General features: G+C 36.4%; 1 protein-coding gene across 2 annotated transcripts in view; it reads left to right on the top strand.

Moving 5' to 3' along the window:
* Window positions 1-6,713: 6,713 nt before the first annotated feature.
* Window positions 6,714-23,272, top strand: part of LOC141562947 (CD302 antigen) — a 180,514-nt gene continuing 163,955 nt past the window's right edge. For both annotated transcript variants that reach the window (XM_074303320.1, XM_074303318.1), the window contains exons 1-2: window positions 6,714-6,854; window positions 21,970-22,341. In XM_074303320.1, the coding sequence (XP_074159421.1) occupies window positions 6,749-6,854; window positions 21,970-22,341 (478 nt within the window). In that variant the 5' untranslated portion in view covers window positions 6,714-6,748. The remainder of the gene's footprint in view (window positions 6,855-21,969; window positions 22,342-23,272) is intronic.

Raw genomic sequence — 23,272 nt, forward strand, 5'->3', positions numbered from 1 at the left:
TGTTGTTGATTTTTTAGGGATATTGACTAATGTTATTTCATGATCTCAGGGACAAATCAAGCTTGAGGCTTTCAAGCTTTCTGTACTCAAAGTGTCTGATCAAAGGCAAAATCTGACTGGGCCTGTTTTCATCTGAACTCTGTGAGGTCCTGACCTGGTTTTGGGTCTGAGCAACAGTAAAGCTTCTAGACTCAGTTCCTTTCTGCTAACCAATAGGCTTTCCTTTGGTATAGGATTCCTTCCCTTGTCATTCATCTTCAGATTTCACACTGGGCTGGATGCTACAAGCAAAGACACTTTCTGCTCCTGGTGTGTCTGAGTCATATTTCAGCCATTTGCTTTTGAATTTGTTCTTCTCTCAGTGTACTATCCAAGATGTTAAACCATTCCTTATTCCAGAACATTATTCCTGGGCATAAGCATTTTCCTTCATCTGCCCTCAATCTATGATTCAGACTGAATAGGCAGTGATAAAGTTACCAGATGGCATCAAGGCTCATTTCAGTGCCTATTTGGATCTGAGAATTCCTTGCCCTTGGGCATAATTTATCCCTGGGTATCAGTATGCTTTGCACAGCAGATCCTGTCTAGACCCCTTTCCAGTGTCCCCAGACATGTGTATGTGAATCTGTTTATTGTCTGTCTATCTAATGTCTTGACTATTTCAATAATCTAGATGAGAAATGATGAGTGTCTGAACCAATGTTATAAATAGAGAAATCAGGTAAAATTTGAGAGATGTTATGAAAATGAAAATGGCAAGATTTGCTATCTGATTATGTACAGTATGCTTTATATTCAATAAACAGATTCATATTTACACAGTCTTTCGTTCAATATTTCATTTACAAGAGTATCTTATGTCTAGTAAATGGATCAACAGTCAATAACTAATATGTATGTACATATATACATTTTCTAGTAAGTAATATCAATGCATTTGCACTCACAAAGGAAAGGTAGTTCTTGCAGCTATAAAAAATCCTGACTAGCAAACATCCCTAAGGAAAGAATCATATCAACCATTAATGAGAATTTATGAAATGAAGTAAGACAGTCATATGTAAGCCAGCTCCACAAGAATACCTGAGTTTAGCTGTGAAAGGATCTAGGGATCAAAAAAGGTAGAAGTGAAAAGAAAGAACATTATATGCATAGCCTTGTAAAATAAAGGATTGAGAAATGGAAAGTCATGCACAGAACAGTTTTTACTGGAATTCAGTCAGTTTGGCTGAAATACAGAGTGCATAAATTCCAAAATGGAAAATAAATCTTTAATTTGTAAATTTATATTTAAATAAATATTTTTAAATCGTTTTATGCAAAGATTTAAATAAATCTTTAAATCATCAAATTTTTAAAGTAAAGATATATTAGATCTAGGTTATAAAGAAGTTTAAACTGAGGAACTTATATTTTGTTGTAGAGGCAATAAAGAAGCATTAGAATGTCTTGAATAGGAGAGTGAAATAGTCATATTTATGCTTTAGAAAAATCAATTTAGGAGCTATGTAGAAGGTGGTTCGAAGAGGAGAGAGACTAGAAGCAGGAAGAACAATCAGGAGGATATTGCAATGGTTCACGGGAGAAGTGATGGTAGCCTGATCTAAGTTGGTCGTCATGTGAATGAAGATGAGACAGACTTTAAAAAGGTTCTAGAGGTGGAATTAATAACACTTGTCAACCAATTAGATATAGTGGAGAAGAGAATGAAGAGTCAATGAAGACTCAAAGGCTTTGAACCCAGTATCCTAGAAGGATAGTAAGAAGAGAGAGTACAGTGAGAGATAATGCTATAAAGGGAGACTACTTGGGCCTCTCTTCTCTGAAGATTGTAGTATATATCTAGGTTCTTTGTTTGCCTCATTGTCCATTCTTTTCTATTTTAGATGAAGGGAATGCAACATCATATAGCTCAGCTAAACAATGATTCCCTGAAGAATAAGGAATCATTTTCAGGAGTGATCGTTGGAAAGCAGCCCAGCAGAGTTCATCTAGCAGTAATGTCAACTTTGGATGTCAGGTTGGTAGCGCTAATGCTATATAGAAATTGAACTAAGTTTGAGCTCACTTTCTCCAGACTGAAGTGAGACAGGGAGGAGTTGGTATTGGGTATAAATATTTGTACTTTTGTTCTTGATTAAATCTTTGAAAGAAATAACCTTAAATAAAGAATTAATTTGTGAAATTTTAAAATTATGAAATGGAAGCAACATCCAGTTCTTAGGGTACTCACCAGGAAAGACTATGACTGGCAGTAGAAAGCAAGGCAGCAATTACACTTTACCTCAGAGGGCATGGGAACAAACAGTGCAGAAAATATAAAGATAAGTAGCAAATGGGATACAGAGGCAAATATTTGGGGCAGAAGAAGAGATGGTGAAGAAAGGCAGCATGAAGAAGAATATGAGAAGGTAGGGAAACCAGAATATCACTCACATAACCATGAGTTAGGGAGTTAGCTGGTACAGTGGATTGCGTGTCAGGTCTGGAAGTCAGAAAGACCTAAATAGGTCTTATTAGCTGTATGATCCTAGGCAAGTCATTTAACCTTATTTGCCTCAGTTTCCTCATCTGTAAAATGATCTGAGGAAGGAAATGTCCAACCAATTTTTTTTTTGGGGGGGAAAGCTCCTAATGGGAGTCACAAAGAGTCATACACTGCTGGACAACTATATTCTTGTAGCTATTAATTATTGATCCCATATTTCTCAATTAGTTCAATACCTGGCTCACTATCTTCCTTTTTCAACCCAAATCCTTCGCTCTTTCCAATATCCACTTCAGTATCTTGCCAACAAAATACCAAATGAGGTCACAAAGAATTGCACGTGACTGGACAGCTACAACTTTTGATTTCAGACCCAGTATTATCTATTGTACCACTTAGGAGCCAGAATGCCTGGATTAGTTCACAGCTTTACCAATTGTGCATTAATGTACCTATTTTTTCATTGTCCATTCAAGATTTATCATTTTATTTTCTTGTCAACTCTGTCTACCTAATAATTATGAAGTGGAACTTTAGATTGTTTTAATTTGTATTTATTTAATTATTAGTTATTTGGCACATTTTTCTTCTTGTTGACGTCTTAGATAGCTCTTCCTATCCTCTGACTGTTTATTAGTTGGGGAATGACTCTTTTTCTTCTGACTCTGAATTAGTTTCTTATATATCTTGGAAATGATCCATTTACTACAATCACTTGTTTAAAAAGATTTTCTTCTCTTTTCACTATATCAGTTTAACAAAAATTCACAAATAAAATCAATTTCTTTACAGGGTTATAGTATGTATATTCTGGGTTACTATATCACACTTTAGCTGGCTACATCTGCCACTCAGGGTTCCAAAGGTACCTTTCTCGGTATCCTTTCCTAATGCCACCAGATATATTCCCTTCCTGTCAAGAGTCAATGGGCCATATCCATGTAACCACTCAACATTAATCAGCTTTTGTAAAGTAATGTGAATACACACTTCTAATCATAAAATAAGTTTATAAGTTTAAAATAAGTTTATGGCAAGAAGTAAGATTGCAAGGGTAATCTACAAGTCATATATAAACTGTCCCAAAAATTAAAGGAACATAATTTTACAAATTATATCATATATTAACTGAAAAATCACATCCTATGGGAAAATTGGGACATTAATGCATTGTTGGTGGCGTTGTGAACTGATTCAACCGTTCTGGAAGGCAGTTTGCCTGCTCATCATTTCTTATAGCACAATAGTATTTCATTCCATTTATATTTTATGTAGTTCAAATTGCCTGCAATTTCTTTTATTATATTTTGTTTGTTCCTTGTTTTGTTAAGAATTCTCCCTTTGGGGGCAGCCAGATAGTGAAGTACATAGAGTATTGGCCCTGGAATCAGGAGAACCTGAGTTCAAATCCAATCTCAGATACTTAACACTTAATAGTTGTGTGACCTTGGGCAAGTCACTTAATCCCTAACTCCCCCAGACCCCCCAAAAGAATTCTCCCTTTAGGAAAAGAACCCACATATACAAAACTATTTATAGCAGCTCCTTTTGTCATGTCAAAGAATGGGAAATATTATGTTCTTTATATCTTTCAGTTAATCATGAATAGTAAAGATGTAGTCAATTGTTCATTCTCACTTCCTGGCTTATTCTTTTCTAATACCTTCATAAAATGAATAATTCTCTAATTGATGAGTATTCCCTTAATTCCCCCCCACACACACACACACTCATTCATTTGATCCAGTAGGGGGAAAAAGCAAGCACTGCCTTGCAGGCTCTCTTGCAATATGTCTCCAACCCATACATTAAGATCATATCCCCTCTTTACCTTACCTACCAAGATGCACACAAAAAAAGTTACTTAAGGAAGGAAGTAGTTTTGAGGAATAGGCTTTTTGGAATCAGAGAAGAGATTGTTTTTCAGCATCATCTTAGCAAATGCCTTAAAAGGCATTTAGAGGTGTTTGTGTCTACCAGATGATTTTCAATGAGAAGTACAACAGTAGCTGCTCATAAACTATACAGTATTAGGAGTGTTCCAAAGTGTTACTCCTAAAACTCAAGGTAACAGCTGACCCCTAAGGAACAAACCCATTAGTACAATTATATATGGAGGGAGCAACCCAGAAGAAAGGTTGTACTGTACAACCTTTTACATTTTGCTGCCCTATCTTTTTGGAACTTCTTGTGACGTATTATGTGAGGTACTAACCTAAATCTAACATCTGCCAAACTTACTCCTTTGCTTCTCTGATAGTAATGGAAACAAAGGGACCGACAAAAGAGATGAGTACTGTCAAGACATACAGATGTAGATGGAGAGCTGAAGCTCATGAAATGTAAGAGTAATTCCTGTGGATATAATTTAAAACAAGTGAGCAGATGAAATGGCTAGTCAAGAGCAAGAGCAAAAGGAGCAGAGATCTGTGAATTGTACTTTAGGAATGCCAATATTCAGAGACAAAAGGTAGAATGTTTTGTTAAACTACATTTCTTTTTAAACTTAAACAATTTCTCTTAACATTTTAGAGCTGCCCTACCTATTGTTGGAGTAGGGTCTCCCTGATCTTCAAGCTGTTAAGAAATAACTCATTTCCCCCAAAATCTCTACTAAGGGAGACAATTCAGTTAAGTCTCTACAATTCAGTTAAATTTAACAAGTTATTTATTAAGGACCCATGGGCAAGGAACTGCTGTCTGCTATTTCCTGTGTTCTTAAATTCTAGTGTGCACTATAACCATACAGTTCTTATCCTATTATATTGTAAATTCCCTAAGGACAAAGATTGTGTGTGTATATGTTTTCATCTGATCCTATTATATATATATAGTTATTATATTATATATTATTACATATATGTTATTAAATTTACTATTTTAGGAACTGAGACTATGAAGGTAAAAATTAAACCATTCTTGTTTAGAAGAGTGTACATTCTGCTAGGAGATTTGCATAGATCAGTATGTACATGAAAATCTAGAAAAATCTCTATAGCAGTTCCTTGCACATGGGTCCTTAATAAATAACTTGTTAAATTTAACTGAATTGTAGAGACTTAACTGAATTGTCTCCCTTAGTAGACCATCCGCTCCCCGGGGGCAGAAATGTTTTGTTTACATCTTTGTATCTTCCACAGCTCCAAAGTACAACCTTGCGTTGTTATCAGGTGATCAAATTTTATGGAATGAAAATCTCATTAATTTTGCTTGTGTCTTTTGGTTTTGACTTTCCCCATTTATAGCCTTTATACCTTCCCCATTTATAATGATGTTTCTGCCCTTAGAGGCAGAGAATTAGAACCCAGTTATATGCTTTTCTGACTGGACATTCTCGGACAAGAAAAGGGGTTTCCTTGCAATTACACAACGATATTATGCCTTACTATTTCCCCAGCGCCATAAACTCTACTCTAAATTCCTTTACCACTTACTCCACGACGCCGCATTTCCCACTATCACCTAACTTGTGTTAGCCATAGTCAGCTTCTCAGAAGCGATTTAAAGTAATAGGAGCGTGGTTCCAGAGCGTGGGGGGATCAGGTTCACTTCCTTTGCTTGGCTGCGGCAGCGTGACAGTGGATGAGTCACTCTTGCCTTGGTATTCCCCTCGGATTAGGAGCTGAGTTACTTACTTTCCCACCTAACCGATCGTGGAAAGGATAGAGCGGAGTTTGAGTAGTAAAAAGGGGCATGTACAAGAGCCGAATCAAGCGGCTCTAGAGACCTTTAAAAGATTCCCCCAACCAAAGTCCCACCTCCCACCCAAATACCATTATTTTGTATTTACTTATAGTAAATCTGTTTCTAAACTAGCAAATACATAAGTCTGGGTATGCTGGTGGATGTGCTCGTGCTTCTGTGAAGAAAGGAAAAACAAAAACGAGAACAAGGAAAAGCCCAGGAAAATGAAAAAGCAGTCGGTGAAGCCGGCGCTTTGGCCGGCCTTTCCCATCTCTCCAGGTGAACGCTTTCTCCGCCTCCTCTCAAGGCCTCCGACCTTCGCAACAAACTTTCACTGTCCCCTAATCCACAGCCTAGCTCTTCCCTTCTCTCCAGCTCAATTACTCCACCCTATTCCGCCTCCTTCCCCCCACCTCCCGTAGAGGAGGAGAATCTTATTGGCCCAAGATTCAAGAGCGGGGGTGGGGCCAAAGCTCGGAGGGAAATAGTAAAGGGGGGAGGAGGGGGTGCCAGAGTCCTGAGTTGTGGGTGCCGGAGCTTTCCTGGGTGTCTTGCTGGGTTGCTTCAGTAAGGATGCCGACGCACCTGGCGTTCCTAACCAGGCGCCGTCGTCCGGCCTGTCGGCTGCTTTTCCTGGTCGTCTGTTGCTTAGTGGAATGGGTGTCCCCGGACTTCACAGGTAATCCTGAATGTCTGTCTCGGAGCTTTACCGCGCGCAGTTTGGTGCTATTTCTGCTGGGAAGTGAATGGGGATGCCGGGGGATGCCGGGGTCTGCAGTGTCTCTCAGCTTATTTGATGGCTGTGTGCCTTTGGGCTGAATGGATACCATGTTTAGCTTTATCTTTCTATTTTCGAGGACCTCGTCCCCTGGGGGAGTTTGAGGAGGAAGCCTATGTGTAGATTAAAATGTGGGTAGAGAAGTAGGGCACAGGTGGGGCGGGAGAGGAGCTTAGGTGTGGTTTCTGGGTGAGGCAGGTGCAGAAGTAAAGGAAAGAGCCAGAAGCGCTTAGCTTTTCTTAATATTGTATCATCTCTAGTATACATTTTTTCCTTTCCCTGGGGTAATCTTGTTACCTATTGGCCCTGCTTGTTCTCTTCTTTAGTTAGGTCTTTTTTCGTTTACGTAAAGTATTTTGGAGGTTTTTCATCTTGGTTGGCTCCCCTATAAAGTGATAAGTGCGACACTCCCACAGCTCTAAACACTTCAATTTGCTGGACCCTTCAGTGCTTGCCAAAGAACTCAATGGAGTCTCTTTTGGGTAATAGGACTTAAGAGGGTCCCCAAAAGTTTCTAGACTACACTTTGAGGAAAACACTGGGCTAGCAAACTTGAAGTTTTGGCAACATGGCTGATAATTTTGGCTTCTTAACACATTTGAGGGATACATGTACATCTTTTGGTGGGGGGAAGGATTGGGAGCTTGATTTAAAGGAAGTGTTGTCTATGAACGACTTCACTTCGTGGCAATTTGAAGGTAGTGACTAATATCACTTCCCATCCCTACCTTACCAACCTAAATTACTATATTTCTGCTTTTACTTTCTTTTTCTGAACTGGCAAAAGGTGTATAAAGGATTGGATGTGGAAGTTCCCCACCCATCATCTCACCATTTCTAATATTTCTATTAATTTATGAGAAAGGGGAAAAGTTATTTACAAAAAAATGCTTAATTGGATTATAGTTACAGTTTCTTATGACAAAACTAGAGTTTTACTGAGGTTTGGTCATCACTGTATAACCATTTATTTCATCAATCAGAGAAGTCTGGCTCTCTATTCAGTGGTCAAGTCCTGTTGTTTCTACCTTAATAACATCCTCTGCCACTTTACTGTGCAGTTCCTCTTTATCTTATACATGTAACATTGCATTAGCTTCCTAGTTGGTTTCCATACCTCAAATTTCTCTCTTCTCCATCTCATCCTGTCTACTCAGCTGTCAGATTACTTTTTCTAAAGCACAGGTTTGAACATAGGACTCCTTGCCCACCTCCATTCAGTAGTGGAGTGAAAATGATGGTACAGGTAAAGGAATAAATTTGAAGTGACTAAAGAAAAGGAAAAATTAGGTGAGGATGCTGAGAACTTTTAAGGAATCCCATAACCTTTTTATGAAAAAATGCCTTCATCAGTGCAAAGGGACAACTATTTTACAACTTTTTGTTTTTAGGGGGAGGTATATGGAAAACCTAAAAGATTAAGTGACTTGCCCAGAGTCAGACCAACAATGTGCCTGGCAGTTCTTGAACTCAAGTTGCCTGATCCTCCTAACACAGAAGCTAATTCTTGATTCATAGACCAAGGCCTTGCACATAGTATGTGTTTACTAAACATTTGTCTTATCTATTGTGCCCATTTCTTATAGCTTGCTAAGAGCTTCTGGTCTGCATCATACTATGCTCTATCTACCAGGTTTGGAGGAATGATGAAAGGGCTTTCAAATTAAAATTTTCATAACTAACCTGGCAATTTTCCAGCTTCATTTTGCAATTGGTACCTCATAATCCGATGTGCAAGCATGTTGTTTTGGTTAAATAAAGCGTCTCAAATTTCCAGATTCTGGGGAAAAAAAATTGTAAGTCCTTGGACAAATGAATTCCTTGATATATCTTTCTCCTGCTCCCCTCCTTTTAGAAAGTTAAATAATTTGAAGTGGACTGGAGCTTCAGACTCTCTGTTAATCTACTCAGCTACTTCCTACATTCCTACCCCTACTTACAGGATATTCTCCAGTTTTGGAAATAATTTCTTACATATTTCTGCCTCATAGAATTCCTAGTTTTCTTTAAAACATAGCTCAAATACTACTTCCTAGGGGGCTAATTGTAAAAGCATTTTATTAAGTGTATACTATATGTCAAGCACAATACTAAGCACTTTCCAATGATTTTTTCTTTTGATCTTCACTAGAACCTTGGAACTTAGATATTGTTATTATTCACAGTTGAAGAAACTGAGGTAGACAAAGGTTAAGGGACTTGCTTAGGGCAACATAGCTAGGAAGTATCTGAGTCTTCCAGACTTCAAACTTAATGTTTTATCTACTGTCTTCTCTCCCCCTTCCCCTCCCACTCTGGCTACCTCAACAACATAACTGCATCTTCCAAGAAGCTTTCATATCATGAAATTATTTTGTACATATTACTCAGCTCCATGAATATTGTATCACTTCTACCCAGGAGAATGTAGGTTCCTTTGAGCAGGAACTATTGCACTGTTGTCCCTTTCCTATTTCATGTAATGAATATTACCTACAAAATGCTGTAAGATTCTTGAGGCTTGAGGCTGCCAGTGGATAAGTTTAATTTAACAAAATATTTTGTCTTTTTAAAACCTATCATATTTTCCAAAGAAAATATTGCATATGTGCCATTTAAAAAATCTGAACTTTCTCAGCCTTTCCCCCACCCCCAATTGTGGGCTTCTTTGCCACATACTTAAAATTTGCAACTCCCTATGTAGAAATTCCTTCCACCAATGAATTTCAGTTCTTCTGTCTTTTATGACCTTAAAGAGTTGACTGAGGCTTTACATACATTCTCATTGAATTTTTGATGTAGATACTATGAGTACTCATTTTACAGAAAACAAATTCAAAGTTGTTAGGTGACTCCTGATCTACTAATTGGTGTCACAAAGGGAATTTGAATTCAGACTACCTGATCATGCCTTAGAACTATATGCTATTATGGTGCCTTTCGCCCCTAGAGGTAACAACCTCAGGTTCAGTGCTAAATAGCTCTTAAGGAAGTTAGCCATCTGATCATCTGATTCAAAAGTGACTGTAGTCCCTGCCTGTATATTGACAGTAAGGAAACTGTTTGGTGACACAAAGTAAGCCCACTGTGTCCAGAATGCAGCACGGTGTCCCTAATTAATGAAGCACTGGGCTTCATTAATCTTCATTCAAAGATGATGCAGAGTATAGGAGAAAATATTTTTGCTATTCTACAAGAATACTTTCTAAAGTGGCCTTAGCACTCAGGTGTGTATCCTAAATATAAACATCATAATTATAATAATTGATGTTTTTAAGGAAACCCAGTGAAGTTTACAGATATAAACTTCTTATAAAAAGAGTTTTTTTCCTGTAGATTAACTAATCTCCAAAAGGAACTTTGGGAAATTCTGCTAAAAGAAACAGAAGGAAGCAATGTTTGGAACCTAACCAGAGAATAAGGGGGATGAGGTTGGTGATGGGATTGGGCTATTGGTCAATTTTCATAGTGCCAGTTATGTATAGCATATGTATAGCACTTTTCTAAGCCCTGGAGATGCCAAAAAAGGCAAAAGACAGGCCCATTTTTCAAGGATCTCAGAATCTAATGGGAGAGAGAACATGAAAAAAATTATATACATATATATGAATATGTATACACACATAAAATGTTTTATTTGCATATACACATATGACATGTATACATATATATGCATATGTATATTATACATTTGATAAATTAGAGGTGATCATTAAGAGAAAGAGCTTAGAATTAAGGAAAATCTGGAAAAAACTTCTAAGAGAAGATAGGATTTTAGTTGGGATATATAGAAAACCAGGTGGTTTCTACAGCAATGTGGAAAATAAGGGGGGAAAGAGCAAGTACCAAAAAAAGGTCTAATATGGGTAAAATCTCATTGTTCATATGTGTGTAGATCTTATGGCTTGATAAATTGGAGGTGATAGAACTATAAAAGATAATCTATTCCAAATTCCTTTTTTTACACATGAGGAAAAGTGGAATCAGAGATCACTGTAACAAATATTCATTAAGCATGTACTGTGTGGAAGGGCCAGAGATACAAAACAAAAATGAAATCATTTTCAGACAGAAGGAATCTACTTTCTGCTGGGAGATTTGGTGGGAGAAGGTAATAAATTGATTTCATAGCTAAGTAAATATACTGTTGAAGTCGGAACAAGTATCTGCAATTGCTTGGATCAATAGGTTTTACAGAGTCAAAGTTAATGCTTGCAGGAAGGTGAGTATTCTAAAAAGTGAAGGTGAGGGAAGACTATTAATTCCAGATTTAGGAGGACATGGATAAGAGATAGAATGACATTCAGAGTCCTCTAAAAGTCCAGCTTCTAGAAGTCCACTGCAGGAATGCAGTGTACATGAAAGAAAATAATATGACATGGATTAGAAAGGTAGATTAGAGTGAAACTAAGAAAGGCCTTAAATATTGGGTTGAAAAGTTTGTATTTTATCCTTGAGCCAATCAGGGGCCACTCAAGGCCTCTTAAGTCAGGTAGTGCAATGATTAAATCTATGCCTATGGAATATTACCCTGACAGCTCTGTGATGGATACATTGGGAAAGAAAAGACAGAAGTAGGGAAACCAATTAGGAGCACATTATAGTAGTCTGGATATGATACAAAGATTTAATACTAAGGGTGATAACCACTGAGGGGAGAGAACCAAGGGCACAGATAGAAGCATTGATGTGGAGAAACATTAAAAAGCCTTGGCAACTGATTGGATTTGGAGTGGGGGAAATAACTGATGACTATAAAAAATAATCAATAACATGACTGGAAAGATAGTGTTACTGTCAACAAAAATGAAGAAATTTGGAAGAAAGCTAGGTTTAAGAGAGAAAAATGACCAATTCTTCTTTAAAATATTTAGTTGCCTAAGAGAAAGTTGAGAATGCAAGTTTGAAGTTCAGGAGAGTTATTTGATGTAGAGGTCAGGGTTATTTGTATAGAAAGGAGCAATGATCCATGGGTTAGAAGACTGCAAGAGAGATAGAAAAGAGAGCTATCAGAGTCTTTAAAAAGTATACTAAAAAGAAAATGAGAGAGTAGTGTCAGAGAAACCAAGACAAAAGCATATCTAGAGGCAGGGGAAGGTTAACAATGTAGAGGGATTAAAAGGTCTACTCCAATAATATAGAGAAAAGACCACTCTGAATTTTAGCAGTTTAAAAAAATCATTTGAGGAGTAGCTTCTGTAGAAAGGCAAAAATCAAAAGTTAGATGGCGAGGGATCAAAAAGTGATTGGGTGGTAAGAATTTTCAGAATATAGATGACTCTTTAGATACTTGGTAGTGAAAGAGTACAAAGATATAGGGAATTGGCTTGGGGGAGTGGTAAGATAAAAAGATAATTTTTTTTAAAGAATCGGGGAGGAAAGGAAAAAAACATAATAAATTTTTTATATATTTTAAAGGAATAGTAAGTTGTAGTTAATAGATTTGCAGTTTCATGTGCAATGTATTCTTAATTATATGTAATTTTTATTCTGTATTTTAGAAATGCTTGTTTTATTTTATAAATTAAAAATAAAAACTAAAAGAAAGTTCCTAGAAGAAGGTAGAGAAAATGAGATTGACTGCATATTTAAGTAGAAGGGTTAGATTTGGCAACCATCTTCATCTCAGAAACTGGAATCTAAGAAAAGGTATAGAAAGATTTTGAAGGATACATAAAAAAACTCACAATTGAGGTTAATGGTATTTGTTCTTATTGCTGGGTCCTGATCTTTGTTGCTATGGCCTACCAGTTTTCTCTGAGAGCTAGGAGGTGGGCCATCTACTAAAAGAGCATGTGTCCAGGATGACTCTTATTGGAACATCTCATATCTATATCTTTGTGTCACACCTCCTTAGTGTCACAGTTTGGGGGTCTTCAAGCTTTGGCAATAACACTTCTTGGAGAATTAAACCAAAAATTCTCACAAATTATCTTTCTTTCAAAACAGTAGTGTACATTTATCAAGCATAAGAATGGAAATATACATTTAGTCATGTTGGGGGCATTTTAGCTCACACATGCTAAATGGGAATTTTTCAATCTTTTTTTCAAAATGGGAATTAACTCAATCAAGAAATTACTTAGCACTAGGATCCTAGTTTTAAAAGCTAGGGTCATATACCCATATACACACATGCATAGAAGACAGGTTCTTAAGACAAACATATGCAGGGAATACTTAACAGAAGTGGAAGCTATAACGTACAGTGATAAACTCCTTTTTAGGAGTCCTGTTTCCCCCTATAGTACAGATTATCTCTCAAAATTCTTCATATTCATTTTTTCAGTGCATTAATATCATTATATTAATGGTACTATAATTTTTTTTTAGCTATTCCTTAATCAGTGAATATCTACTTTTTTTCTAGTTTTTTGCTACTGCAAAAAAAAAAAAAAAAAAGTACTGCTCTGAATATTTTATTATAGATAGCACTTTTCATTCTGTCTTTGACTTCTTTGGGATATGTGCCCAGAGGAGGGGTTTTTGGATCAAAAGATATGAACACTTAAATGACTTTTCATATATAATTTCAAATTATTTTTCTAGAATGGTTGGACCAATTCATAATTACTTCTGCCCGCAGTTTATTAGCATATGAATCTTCCTAAACCTCTCTCAGTTGGACAATTTTTACTAATTTGCATTGGACATTTCAATTAGAAAAAGAAAAAAAATGGAGATTTTCTGAACTACTAAATTTAAAAAAATGTGGTAACTGAAAGTGGTGGGGGCCAAGGGGCAGAGAAGCTGGAAAGAGTAAATATTTTCTGAGCAAGCCAGAATAGGAGGGGGGAAGAATAACATATGACATTGTCCTTAGTTTCTGAAATCAAAAAGCAATATTGAACAGGAAGCCCCATTTCCCACTCCTAGATCTCTCCCTTCAAATACTCTGCATTTATTTTTTGGTGTATATGTATTCAAATTGAAGAGTAGATTATCTATCACCTTTTTGCTTCCCATGGCAGAGTTGTATGTAAGATTGTTCTTTGTCCTAGCATATCTCTATTTCATTCTGTCAGTCTTGAAAACATGTTATTCTTTTCTACCTGGACAAATTAAATACCTACAGAAAAGATCATTATAGAATATGTAGCTATTTTCTTAATTTATTGTGAAAGGAAGAGAGAAACCTAAGAAGATCTCCTCTAGATTGTATTCTGACAAATTTTTATCCTGGGAATTCCAGATTGGCTTTATATAATTATATCTAGGAATTGTTAATTTTTAAACTGTTTTTGTCCTGGTAAAGACTGGCTCTAGAATGATCAATTCTTGTATTATGGCTTCATATTAACCTGATGGGTGGGGATGGATGCCTTTTTATTTAAAAAAAAAAAAAAAAAGCTTATAGAAATTTTAATATACATTTATTTCTGAATCTATCTAGTTTTCATGTCCCTTAGACTGCTACCAAAAAAAAAAAGAGGAAAAACAATATTTCAACAAAACCAGCCAAACACTATAACAATGGAGTCTAATAGCACGTGCAGTGTTTCATGCCTATAGTGATCCTTACTGCCCCTGCAAAGAAGAAAAGGAAATGCATTTTCTCGGGTCCTCTCCATGGCCAAGCTTCTTGGCCATTATAATTGCACAGTGTTGGATTTTCATTTTCTGATCTTCCAATTTGTATTGTCCCAATAAGGGACATGCTTTTATAAGGGTTCTTTAGCTTTCTTCACCATATAGTTCACAAATTTCTCGTGTTCTTTTCAATTGATTATATTTATCATTATGTCCTGTAATATTCCTTTACATTCATTCATCTACTACAATTTGTTTAGTCATCTCCATCAGTTAGCATCTGTTTTTTTTTTTTAATTTTTGTGACTAGTAAATGTACTCTTATGAATATTGTAGCAAATATCAAAGCATTTATTAAGCACCTATTGTGTGCCAAGGACTGTTTCAGGAATAAAAAAAGGCAAAAAAAAAAAAAAAGTTCTGTTCTTAAAGATTCCCATTTAATAGAGGAAGCAACATGCAAATAATTTTGTAAAAAATAAGATATATACAATATAACTTTGGCCTCATCAGATCATATGTTTAATATTGAGATCAAAGGATATAGAATTAAAGTATCTTTATAAAATCTTTCTAATTGTTTTCTAGGAGAGTTGGGTGACTTCACCGCTCTAATGATAATATACTAGTTCAACTGTCTTTCTGCAAGGGCAGATAGAGAGATTCCCTTTTAGAGGAAAGAAAACAGTGGTATTTTCACAATGGTTCAGTTGCTACTTTTATCCACTGTTCTCATATAAGAATCTGAGACAAATTGAATATTCAGATATTCTGAGATAGAATCATTATTATAGTTTCACTATGTCTTTTATTTTTTTTTCTTTTTTTTATTATTTTTTTTAAATTTAATTTTTATTTTATTTTATAATTATAACTTTTTTTTGACAGTACATATGCATGGGTAATTTTTTACAACATTATCCCTTGCACTTACTTCTATTCAGATTTTTTTCCCTTCCTCCACCAACCCCCTCCCCCAGATGGTAGGCAGTCTTATACATGTTAAATATATTACAGTATATTCTAGGTACAATATGTGTGTAGAACCGAATTTCTTGTTGCACAGGAAGAATTGGATTCAGAAGGTAAAAATAACAGTTTACATTCATTTCCCAGTGTTCCTTTTCTGGGTGTAGCTGATTCTGTCCATCATTAATCAATTGGAATTGGATTAGCTCTTCTCTATGTTGAAGATATCCACTTCCATCTGCATACATCCTCGTACAGTATCATTGTTGAAGTGTATAATGATCTTCTGGTTCTGCTCGTTTCACTTAGCATCAGTTGATGTAAGTCTCTCCAAGCCTCTCTGTATTTCTCCTGTTGGTCATTTCTTACAGAACAGTAATATTCCATAACATTCATATACTATAATTTACCCAACCATTCTCCAATTGATGGACATCCATTCATCTTCCAGCTTCTAGCCACTATGAAAAGGGCTGCCACAAACATTTTGGCACATACAGGTCCCTTTCCCTTCTTTAGTATTTCTTTGGGATATAAGCCCAGTAGTAGTATAGCTGGGTCAAAGGGTATGCACATTTTGATAACTTTTGGGGTATAATTCCAGATTGCTCTCCAGAATGGTTGGATTCTTTCACAACTCCACCAACAATGCATCAGTGTCCCAGTTTTCCCACAGCCCCTCCAACATTCATCGTTATTTGTTCCTGTCATCTTAGCCAATCCGACAGGTGTGTAATGATATCTCAGAGTTGTCTTAATTTGCATTTCTCTGATCAGTAGTGATTTGGAACACTCTTTCATATGAGCAGAAATAGTTTTAATTTCATCATCTGAAAATTGTTCATATCCTTTGACCATTTATCAATTGGAGAATGGCTTGATTTCTTATAAATTAAAGTCAATTCTCTGTATATTTTGGAGATGAGGCCTTTATCAGAACCTTTAACTGTAAAAATGTTTTCCCAATTTGTTACTTCCCTTCTAATCTTGTTTGCATTAGTTTTGTTTGTGCAGAATCACTATGTCTTTTATAAGCTTCCCAGTAAGCAGACTGAAGTTTGAAAAAATATTTTAAATTTTTTGAATAATCTATTGTTAGGTTATATGTAATAGGTTGTTAAACTATTTATGAACTTTCAAAAATATATATTGATAGTGAGATTTAAAGTATGAACTCTTTTGTGCTTACTTGAGGTAGTGAGGAGCTATATACATATGCATAGGTCCTGGGATTTAAGGAGGTTGAATTAGGAGGCCTGAGTGAAATGCCCAAAATGAAATGCCCAACTATGAGGTTGAAAGTTTGAATAGAGGTGAAGGCTGAGCTAGGTACTAAAATCCTTGCACCATGGGGAAGAATTATCAGGAAGCTGGCAAATTACAGCAATTAGGTATCAGAATTAGAGGGTATAAAATGGATAAATAAATTTCAAAGAAGTTCAGAGTAATGGCTTTGGTTTATGAGGTCTATTATTTTTAATAAGGGATGAGTGAAATTTGATTACTTTTTTCTGTAAAACTTCTTACATGGTAACACTTTAAAAGAGTTAGTGGTATTTTTATTTTATGATAATTTGTATTATTGGCAAAGTGGAATATAGATTGATTTCAGAAGTGTTTTTGATAACTATTTGCCCATGATAAGTACTTTAAAAAATGATTTTCAAATGAGGAATGAAGCAGCTTCTGACATATCTTAACATTTATGCTCTGGGGGACTTTGGGTGATAATACTTTACTCTAAGCCTCATCTTCCTTAATTTTAAAATGGAAGTATTATATATACTCAATTGAGGTTCCTTTTAGCTATAAATCTATGAGCCTTTGGAATGTTAAGACTGGGTTTATTCTAAGATGTTTATAGTGAAATGACTATTGGTTGTGAATTGGAAATTTTAAAAAATTTAGACAGAAACTTTTTCATAAATTCTTAATGTAGCTGAGAGACTATGTGGGCAATTTTGCTTAATTCAAGAATTTGCAAAATTGAATGTTGTGAATGTAATAGGTTTTTAGTCTAAAATTATTTGGAATGCTTAATTTTTACTCCCTTAATAATAAGCAATTTGCATGTCTGCATGAGGTATGGAAATGTAATGAGAGTGTTTCAAAAGCCTCTTGTGAAAATCAATCTTATTTCTGATTTTCCTGGAGAAATTATGACGTTTATCTCAAGAAACCACAATCTTCTTTGGCTTCCTTCAAAATATATAGTGCCAATTTCATGCAAAGTACCAAGCTAAATGAGATTAGGAACATACGCATATATACATTAGGTTCTAGCCCACCAAAAAAATTTATCTTTTGGTCTAGGAGATTCTTGGTCAGATGATGTGATTCTAAATCTAGATGTGGTTCTTACTCAGAGACTCTGACTCTAAGAGCCAGTGAATTCTTCCTCCTACCCAGACAGTTGAACTGAGAGAGGCAGATTTCAATCAAAGGGAAGAGATCTAAAATGAAGGAGAGTGAAGGGTTATAATTGTTATCATGTCCGATTCTTCATGATCCCATTTTTGGGAGGGTAGGGAAAGGATGGTTCTTGGCAAAGATACTAAAATAGTTTGCCATTTTCTTATCCAGCTTATTTTACAGATGAGGAAATTGAGGCAAACAGGATTAAGAGACTTTCCCAGGGCTCCATAGTAAGTGTCTGAAGCTAGATTGGAATTCATGAAAATAATTCTTGATTCCATTGCCAGGTCTCTATCCACTAGCCACCTAAGTATTCTTGGGAAGAGGTGGGGAAATTGGGTTCCATTATATACCCTAGAAAGAAAGGTCATAAAAGGATAATGACTGGAAAATGTAAAGGCCAGACCACATAAGGATAAGTAAGGAGAGTGGCAGCCTGGGAGAAGAGGAATTGTGCTTCTCATAAATGTAACTGTGTGGTACAGGATTTCAGAGAACAAGAAGTGGGAGTTTTCTTGTAAAAGGACTAGGGAAGTAGCATTTGAGTGGGGCCTTACCCTCCAAAGTCATAGGATAAATGATGCCGGTTGTGGTTCCTTTAAGAAACTAGTCCTTTCAGATTGATTTATTCCTTTCTGATTCCCAGCCCCTCCTGGCAGATACTTTGTCAATTCAAGAAGCTAGGATCTTTGATTCACAAATCCTGGTCAAAAGCATCTCTTTGAATTCCAATAGTAGATATCCGGGATTTCACAATCCCCAAAGGATTGGAGCCCCCATTCTAATCTGTTCAGGTTTCCCAACCCCCATGAAGCAAATTCTAGCCCTCAATGAAAACCCTTCGAGGAGTCATTTTGGGACTCCACCCACAGGCCCTTTTAGCCAAATCTTTCCTTATAAAAGAACCAAGCTGGAATCCTCTTTTTGCAGAGGCTCCAAACATGGCAGCCTTATGCCTTGCCTGCCAATGATTTATGCCTACTGGAACACTTTCTGGTGCCCTCTATTTCTGCCTTTGTTGTGCCACAGTTCTCTTTTAATGTCCAGACCCAACTAATGTCCTGACTAATTCCCTAATTGTCCTATTCAGTTACTCTGCCTCAGGTTATAACCATTCCCTCTAAATGTTTGATAGGAGAAAGATCTTATATCTTAGACCTTAGGCTATACTTATTCCTTCTTAATGTTTAGTGAAATAAAGGTCTTTATCTCTTTTAGACATCATTAGAATATCTGGAGTCTTTCCAGTACCTCCCCCATTTGGTCAGCCCCATCCGGGTACCTCCCCCACTATGTCATTGTTCTTGTTACCTTAAAAGGATTCTTTATCTCTATCTTTATTTTTAATTCAGTGCTGGATACCTTGAAACAAATACTGATCCAGCCAATTGATTTACTCTCCAATAAATTAATAATCAAATTGTTCACTAATCTCTATCCTGCCTCAGTTTCTCCGGCATTATACCTTCACCTTTTACTAAATAGACTTTAACCTTACTTCCAAACCCTACAATAAACCTCTTTTATCAATCTAGGTTTTCGGGTCTGTAAATTCCTTTACAGGGGACTCTTGCACTGCCACTAGACCTCAATTAAACCCTAATTTCATTTAGGTACCCCAATTCTAGACCTCATCATTATGAATGATAGCAAACCATTTTGTCAGGAATTCACCTTCCCAAAGTTATGTGGTTCTAAGCAGTGAAATAATAGTTAGGAGACCTGACTTTGAATTCTGGTTCTGTCACTTGACTTAGCTTATATGATTTTGGTCAAATCACTAACCTTTATTGGATTTTATCTGCAAAATAAAGATTGCTTTAGATGTCCTGATGTCCTCCTAGCTCTAAATCTATGATTCTGTGAAAGATAAAATCAAGTTTTAGGTATGCTTAGAATGGAAATGTCTAGGATGCCTTCCTTGTTTTTAAATGTGAAATAGTGAAGGATAGAGGATTCCTGTGGAAAGGAAATTAAAAGAAATTATTATAATACAATAAAGTCATCCAGAAGATCTAATGTTGATAACACCTAACATGGGTATCCACTTAAAAGATAAAAGTAGAATAGAAGTATCCCTGAGAAGACATAGTAGGGAAAAGAAATAGTGAGATACATAAAGTTGGTATCCTAATCATTCAAAAGCGCACAAATATTTATTCCCATACTTACAGAAATAAAATAGCTTTTTTCAAAGGATATATTCATCTTGATTTTTACTGAATAATAATAGTTTTTTTTCTGTCAACTTTCAGCATTGAAATATTGTCACCAGTTCTCATCAGGCTATTTTGATCTCCTTTCCTGAGAAGAAATTTACAAATGAAACCAGTCCCAGTGAAGTGTGTATTATATGGAAAGTCCCCTATAGTACTGAAAATTGATTAGTTTTTTGTTTGTTTGTTTTTTGTTTTTTGTTTTTTTTTTGTTTTTTTTTTTTGTTTGTTTTTTGTGGGATGGGGTGGGGTAAGGTAAAAGGTAATTGGAGTTTGGAGTTAAGTGACTTGCCCCGGGCCATACAGCTAGGGCGTGTCAAGTGAGTAAAGCTGAATTTGAATGCAAGTGCTCCTGACTCCGGGGCGGCTGTTTTATCCACTGTGCCATCTTGCTACCCCCTTTCCCCCCACTGGTTCTTCTGGTGTTTGTCTCCACCTTTACTCATCTAAATTTATTTAATATTTTAGTATTTTTTATGCTTTATGGTTGTATTGATTATTTGGACAAGCCATTTCATTCCTTAGGGGCTCAGGTTCCTCATCTGTCAAATGAGGGAGTTCAATTAGATAGTCTCTGAGCCCTTATAACTCCAAATTTATGATTCTAATGATAATAAGCATTTAATGAGTAACTAGTCTGTGCCAAGCACTGTGCTAAGTACTGGGAATGCAAAGAAAGGTTAAAAAAAAAAGTCCCCACTCTTAAGGCACTAACAACCTAATGGGGAGCAAAAATGCAAACAATTCTTACAAACAAGCTATATAAAAATTAAATTGGAAATAATTGACAGAGGGGAAAGTACTAAAATTAAGAGGGATTTTTTAAAAATTCCAGTAGCAGGTAGGATTTTAGCTAGGATTTGAAGGGAGCCAGGGAAGCTAAGAGGCAGAATTGATGGGAGAGATTATTCCAGGCATGAGAGCCAACTAATAAAAATACCCAGTCATTATTGTTGCTCACTTGTGTCTGACTTTGTAACCCCTTTTGGGATTTTCTTGACACAGATACTGGAATGGTTTGCCATTTTCTTCTCCAACTCATTTTACAGATGAGGAAAATGAGGCAACAAAATTAAGTGACTTGACTAGGGACACCCATCTAGTTAGTCTGAAATCAGATTTGAACTCAGGAGGATGAAGCTATCCCACCTGACTGCCCTAGTAGTTGTCACAGCCAAGATTTTAAAAATAGATCTTTTCAATCTGAACCCACCATTCTTTCCACTATACTGTACTCCCTCCTACATTCTACTGCTAAATAACTGTAGCATATAATAGAGTTTTATTTCCAGATGGCTTTAGAATGCTATTGGGTCAACCAACAAACATTTATTTAACACTTATTTTGTGCCAAGCACTGTTCTAATGCAAATACTAGCAGAAATTACTCTACCCTTAAGGTACTTTCCATTTATGGTAGGGAGGGGGGAGACAACACATAAATGGAAACTAAAAGGGAGGTCTGGGGGTGCTGAATGAGGTGAATGAAGTGAATGAGAAATGGTAGAGAAGATTGAGTGAAGCCAGGAAAGGAGAGAGGAATAAATATGGCTGACAACAATACAATCAAAGGGAGAGGCTACAGGAATGGAAGATACTTCCAATGGGTAAATTTCAGTGTTGGATAAGCTTTCAAGATGATGAAGTTTCTAGGAGGATGATAGAGAAAGTCTGGAGTATGCCCTAGAGAGCAATGAGATCCAAGTCAAGTCCTAAGGAAATATGAAAGCCAAGGGGCTCCTAGCTCCTCACATGATAGGATAGTTCTGCTCAGGTAGGATACTTTCTATATGAATATATCATTATTGAGACCATCCCTTTGAATTCAGCCACTTTTCATAGAACAAAGGCTAGGGTATGTATCATTACAATTTTTGAGTTTTTCTCAATTTTTTTTTCCCATACAGATAATGGCCCATTTACCATCCGCCATGAAAACACTGACAGATGCCTTAAAACTGCCAGTGGTTGGGTAGTAGCAGTGGACTGCAAGAAGACCAATGATTTGCAGTGGAAGTGGGTATCACAACATCGCCTCTTCCATGTGGAATCCCAGATGTGCCTTGGAATAGATATTGCCAAACCCAAAGATTCCTTGAAAATGTTCAGTTGTGATTCCAATGCTATGTTATGGTGGAAATGTGAGTATGGTACTTTATACAGTGCTTCCCAGTACAGATTGACTTTGAAGGATGGACAAGTCACTGCAAATGTAAATTCGTCTGATACTTGGAAGAAAGGAGACTCCAATGAATACCTTTGTGATCAGCCTTACCATGGTAAGTATGTGACTATAACTGGTTATTTAGTTAATATACACTGTTTCTTGTTTAGCATTTGACTTATTTGGGGCAGTATGATGGCTCAGTAAGTACAGCACTGGTCTGGAGTTACAAGGACTTGAATTTAAATTTGGCCTCAGACACTAAACATTTACTGTGTAACTCCCAATTGCCTCCCCTCCCTCTCCCCCCCACCCAAAATGTTAACCTGTTCAATTGAGAGTTACTACTATTTTCACTTGTTCAATTGTTTTTCAGTCCTGTCCCATTCCTCATGACCCCTCTTGGGGAGGAGGGAATGTGCTCCAGCCATGGAAATCAAGTAATAAGAATGCGCAGTTAGAAATAGAGACATCACTTTGGTTGTTATTCAGCTTTGTCTGACTCTTCATGACCCCTTTTGGGTTTTCTTGGCAGAGGTACTGAAGTGGTTTGCCATTTCCTTTCCAGCTCTTTTACAGATGGGGAAAGTGAGGCAGAGAAGATTAAACTATCTGAAGCTGGATTTGAACTCCGGATGATAAATCTTCCTGACCCCCACCCAAAACTGTATCTACTGTGTCACTTTACTGCCCATTTTGGTAGTAAAATTCCCAAAAAAATGAAGTTAAAAAAAAGACCTTGAAACATTTTAAAAATACAGACAAAAGTTCAGAAGGGTTCATTGGGGGTGGGAGGGGAAGGCATTGTTGGTGCTACTGTGTTAAATTTATTTTATGTTTTAAAAGCCCAAGTTATGTATACTATGTAGCTTCATAGACAATTCATATTTTTCTATTGTAAACAGAAAACATTTTTCATGTTGTTTTATCAGTATGCTGTGGTTTGTAGTTGATTATCTCCCATTTGTTCTGCATATATCTTGTTTGCACATGCTTGTTTGCACATTGTCTCCTCCATTTAATTACAAGCTCTTAGAGGGCAGACT

Source organism: Sminthopsis crassicaudata, chromosome 3 (assembly GCF_048593235.1).
Source record: "Sminthopsis crassicaudata isolate SCR6 chromosome 3, ASM4859323v1, whole genome shotgun sequence".
NCBI lineage: Eukaryota > Metazoa > Chordata > Mammalia > Dasyuromorphia > Dasyuridae > Sminthopsis > Sminthopsis crassicaudata.